Here is a 5,251-nt window from a genome sequence, read left to right as displayed (position 1 = left end):
CATCTGCCAAACGTCAAGGCGATCTCTGTAAGACGGGAACCTAACAGATGGCACATTCTACCTGTTATGTGCCATAATGGCCACCATAAAATTCAGGGAGTTCAGTTTCCGCATGCATGCTGGGTTCACTCTGTGCTTTACCATTTTTGGTGCCATAACGCCCTCCATTAAATCCAGGGATGCAGGTACCAACATGTATACTGAGCCCACTCTATACTTTTCCTGGTGCCAGATGGCACATTCTACCTGTTATGTGCCATAATGGCCACCATAAAATTCAGGGAGTTCAGTTTCCGCATGCATGCTGGGTTCACTCTGCGCTTCACTCTGCGCTTTACCATTTTTGGTGCCATAACGCCCTCCATTAAATCTAGGGATGCAGGTACCAACATGCATACTGAGCCCACTCTATACTTCTCCTGGTGCCAGATGGCTTTTAATAAATACAATGAGAGCAGGCTACAGCTTTATACTTACTCTAATAAAATCAGCCTATAGGGCAGACAGGCGGGTCAGGAGTGCAAGACCAACAGGAGTCAGCCACCCCTCCAGCTCCAGTACAACTGCAAAAAAAGTGGGTCAGTCAGCACATCCCAATGTGCAGGTGCACGCTGCCATGGCTAGAAACACAAAGAAAAAAAGACAATGCAACAGCACTCTGCAAACCAAATAAAGTACAATAATGCCATAATTATAGAAGTGAGTGGGCTAAGCATGCGTGTTGATACCTGCATCCCTGCATTTAATGGAGGCTGTTATGGCACCAAAAGTGGTAAAAAGCAGAGTGGACACAGCATGCATGTGGAACCGCCACTCCTTGAATTTAATGGTGGCCATTATGGCACATAACAGGTAGCATTTAGTGTTAGGTTCCCGTCTTACAGAGATCACCTTGACGTTTGACAGACGGGCCCAAATAATTTTGTACGAAAATGTATTTGCCAACAATCTCAAAGTTGCAAAATAATGGCATTATTGTACTTTATTTGTGTTTGCACAGTGCTGCTGCATTGTCCTTTTTCCCCCTGTATGTTTCTAGCCATGGCAGCGTGCACCTGCATATTGGGATGTGCTGACTGACCCTCTTTTTTTTGCAGTTGTACAAAAGCACACGTAAAATGTTTTACAAGTGTCCATATTCTTTGATAATGTTCTTTACTACACAGATATCCAACATTTTTCACTTCACAATGGTTGTTTCTCATAAGACGTCCTGTTTAGCATGTCTCCTTCAAGTCTACAGTCGTGGCCAAAAGTTTTAAGAATGACAAAAATATTAGTTTTCACAAAGTTTGCTGCTAAACTGCTTTTAGATCTTTGTTTCAGTTGTTTCTGTGATGTAGAAAAATATAATTACACGCACTTCATACGTTTCAAAGGCTTTTATCGACAATTACATGACATTTATGCAAAGAGTCAGGACCTCTGCAATTCGACTGGGCATGCTCTCAATCAACTTCTGGGCCAATTCCTGACTGATAGCAACCCATTCTTTCATAATCACTTCTTGGAGTTTGTCAGAATTAGTGGGTTTTTGTTTGTCCACCCGCCTCTTGAGGATTGACCAGAAGTTCTCAATGGGATTAAGATCTGGGGAGTTTCCAGGCCATGGACCCAAAATGTCAACATTTTGGTCCCCGAGCCACTTAGTTATCACTTTTGCCTTATGGCACGGTGCTCCATCGTGCTGGAAAATGCATTGTTCTTCACCAAACTGTTGTTGGATTGTTGGAAGAAGTTGCTGTTGGAGGGTGTTTTGGTACCATTCTTTATTCATGGCTGTGTTTTTGGGCAAAATTGTGAGTGAGCCCACTCCCTTGGATGAGAAGCAACCCCACACATGAATGGTCTCAGGATGCTTTACTGTTGGCATGACACAGGACTGATGGTAGCGCTCACCTTTTCTTCTCCGGACAAGCCTTTTTCCAGATGCCCCAAACAATCGGAAAGAGGCTTCATTGGAGAATATGACTTTGCCCCAGTCCTCAGCAGTCCATTCACCATAATTTCTGCAGAAGATCCATCTGTCCATGATGTTTTCTTTGGAGAGAAGTGGCTTCTTTGCTGCCCTTCTTGACACCAGGCCATCTTCCAAAAGTCTTCGCCTCACTGTGCGTGCAGATGCACTCACACCTGCCTGCTGCCATTCCTGAGCAAGCTCTGCACTGGTGGCACTCCGATCCCGCAGCTGAATTCTCTTTAGGAGACGATCCTGGCGCTTGCTGGACTTTCTTGGACGCCCTGAAGCCTTCTTAACAAGAATTGAACCTCTTTCCTTGAAGTTCTTGATGATCCTATAAATTGTTGATTGAGGTGCAATCTTAGTAGCCACAATATCCTTGCCTGTGAAGCCATTTTTATGCAACGCAATGATGGCTGCACGCGTTTCTTTGCAGGTCACCATGGTTAACAATGGAAGAACAATGATTTCAAGCATCACCATCCTTTTAACATGTCAAGTCTGCCATTTTAACCCAATCAGCCTGACATAATGATCTCCAGCCTTGTGCTTGTCAACATTCTCACCTGAGTTAACAAGACGATTACTGAAATGATCTCAGCAGGTCCTTTAATGACAGCAATGAAATGCAGTGGAAAGTTTTTTTTGGAATTAAGTTAATTTTCATGGCAAAGAAGGACTATGCAATTCATCTGATCACTCTTCATAACATTCTGGAGTACATGCAAATTGCTATTATAAAAACTTAAGCAGAAACTTTTCCAATTTCCAATATTTATGTAATTCTCCAAACTTTTGGCCACGACTGTACAAAAGCCATTTGTCACTCAACAGCATTTTATTCTCTTACCAAACACAGCCATTGACCTGACTTTAAGATATATGACAAAGTGGAAAAGTATGAGTAGTCATGTGCAGTGATGGCCAGTTCGCAGTGTTCGCCGACGAACACATACGATCTGCCATCTTTATTCCCAAGTCCGGCGATGCAGAGGTAAGTCCTTACCTGTGCCTGCGCCGCGAGCTGCTCTGAAACACATGCGGTCACCGGGAGCAGGCAGTTCCGAGAACAGCCTTCATCGGGCTGTTCTTGCAACTGCCTGCTCCCGGTGACCGCATCTGTTTCAGAGCGGCTCGCGGCACAGGCACAGGTAAGGACTTACCTCTGCATCGCCGGACTTGGGAGTGAAGATGGCAGATCGCATGTGTTCGTCGGCGAACACTGTGAACTGGCCATCACTGGTCATGTGTTAGGAATATTTAAAGGGGGTTTCCAAGAGTTTGATATTGATGACCTATTGTCTGGATAGGTCATCAATATCAGATCACTGGGGGTCCGACACTCAGGACTCCTGCTGATCAGCTGTTTAAGGAGGCTACTGTCTCCCTGCAGTTTACCAAGCACAGCACCGTCCAAGCTGCGCTTAGGCCACGTGACCGATGAACATGATGTCACTGGCCTAGGAACAGGCCGTGACACTCACTGGAGCACCGCGGTCTCTTGAAACAGCTGATCAATGATAGTGAAAGATTCTCCCCATAAATGAGGGACTATCGGCTGAAGGGGACAAAGCACACAGCACAGGTATGACATTACATTAAGGTGCTCTCTCCCTAAGGAGACTTAGTTCCCCCTTACCAGGTAGATAATACTCAGCTTAGTTATAGTGAAATGAGTGAAAAGCATTACAATGCAAAAGGTGAAATCCGTGGAAATGCTCTACATGATAGACATGCTAAAATCCAACTGGATATTTTCTTCTTCCTGTAAATGAGGCTTTGAAAACTCTATTAACTAGCATTGTGCTGCCATTGATTGCAGATTTCTGGTGCAGCTGCCGCAACAAGTCTGCCACAATTGAATGTGGCCTAATGTATTGATTAATATAAGGACAGTTACAATGGGGGGATGATTGGAATGTACTCAGGAATTTTCAAACTGTTTATTCTTCCATGACTGGGCAATGTTAATAAAAAATCGGATAATGGTCAGTAGAATTTTCCTGTCTTTTATATATGCTGATCATATAACAATAAATTTGACAGTTTTTCTGACAGATAAAAAATTGGGTTATTGATTAAAATACATTGTGTTATACAAATAATTCTGCAGTGATATTGCACAACACCATAAAAGGTTTTTCCAGGACCCAAATATTGATGACCTATCCTCAAGGATAGGTCATCAATATCAGATTGCTGTGGCCTCTTCATTGACTACAAAGCACAGCACCTTCCTTTGTATAGTGGTCACGCTCGGTACTGCAGCTCAGTCCATTCACTTGAAATGAACTGAGCAGCAGAAAGGCAATGTGTATGATGGGCGTGACATCAGAGTGTTAGACCCTCTATCATATGATGCCTGATAGGGTATATAAACCAATCCCACCATGTTCATGGGATGTTAATTTCTATAACTTTACTTGAGTTTATATTTGTAATAATATTCTTTTATTTCTTAACAGGTGGAGTAATAATATCATTTACAGTCTCCATTGCAATTGGACTGATAATTGGAGGTTTGATATGGGTTCTAATCACATGCTTGTCCCGCCGGCGTGCCAGTGCAGCTATTTCCCCAAGAATGACGAGCTCATCAAGTCGCCGTCCCAGAACTTCTTCTCAAAACCAGGCATCGAATAGATCTGGGTTTTATCGTAACAGTAGCTGTGAACGTAGGAGCAACCTCAGCCTAGCCAGCCTGACTTTTCAACGGCAGACTTCACAAGAGCAGCCTGATCCATTTACAAGAAAACCTAGCTTCAGAGCATCCACTTTTCATCCATTTTTACAATCTGCTCCTCTAGCGGTTGAAGCTGAAAGTCAACTTGTTACTCTACCTCGTGCCAACAGCACATCGCCAACAATTAACACCACTGGCAACTTTGGACGTCCTGACTTTCACTGGTCTAGCAATAGCCTACGTCTTGGTCTCGCAACTCACACACCACCTCCAGCCTATGAAAGTATCATTAAAGCTTTTCCTGACCCTTGAAAATTGTTGGATTGTTGTAAAAAACACTCACACAGTTCATTACACTAAAAGTTCAAGGCAAAAAAAAAAACATCTACAAACTGTACAAGAAAAATTAGGTTGCTACAAACGTCATCAATGTTGGGTCGGCATTTGACTCACTTTTTAATTGTGCAGTGTAGAACAGCTACGTAAATATTGACATTGAATCAACAGTATGCCGCTGGCAACTGCTTGTTGGAATGGTTTGCTTTCTTCAGATAACCATTTGCATTGCACAGCAAAAGCTTTACATTTAATATTGTATTTTGTATACC

The 5,251-nt window shown here is 43.1% G+C and overlaps 1 protein-coding gene across 1 annotated transcript; it reads left to right on the top strand.

Annotated features, from left to right (window-relative positions):
- The first annotated feature begins 261 nt into the window (after positions 1-261).
- LOC120999275 (myc target protein 1 homolog) lies at positions 262-5,025 on the top strand. The gene is made up of 2 exons (XM_040430146.1): positions 262-382; positions 4,426-5,025. Exons 1-2 carry the CDS (start codon positions 262-264, stop codon positions 4,953-4,955), a joined length of 651 nt encoding a protein of 216 aa, XP_040286080.1. The 3' UTR covers positions 4,956-5,025.
- Positions 5,026-5,251: the final 226 nt, after the last annotated feature.

The sequence above is a fragment of the Bufo bufo genome, chromosome 4, assembly GCF_905171765.1.
Source record: "Bufo bufo chromosome 4, aBufBuf1.1, whole genome shotgun sequence".
In the NCBI taxonomy this organism is placed as follows: Eukaryota; Metazoa; Chordata; class Amphibia; order Anura; family Bufonidae; genus Bufo; species Bufo bufo.
The sequence above is the reverse complement of the archived record's forward strand: the minus strand, read 5'-3'. Positions and strand labels throughout refer to the sequence as shown.

Coding starts and splice junctions, on each gene's coding strand:
- LOC120999275 (XM_040430146.1), top strand. CDS start 262: ATGGCCACCATAAAATTCAGGGAGTTCAGTTTCCGCATGCATGCTGGG. Junction 383..4,425: donor CATTAAATCTAGGGATGCAG/GTACCAACATGC, acceptor ATTTCTTAACAG/GTGGAGTAATAATATCATTT.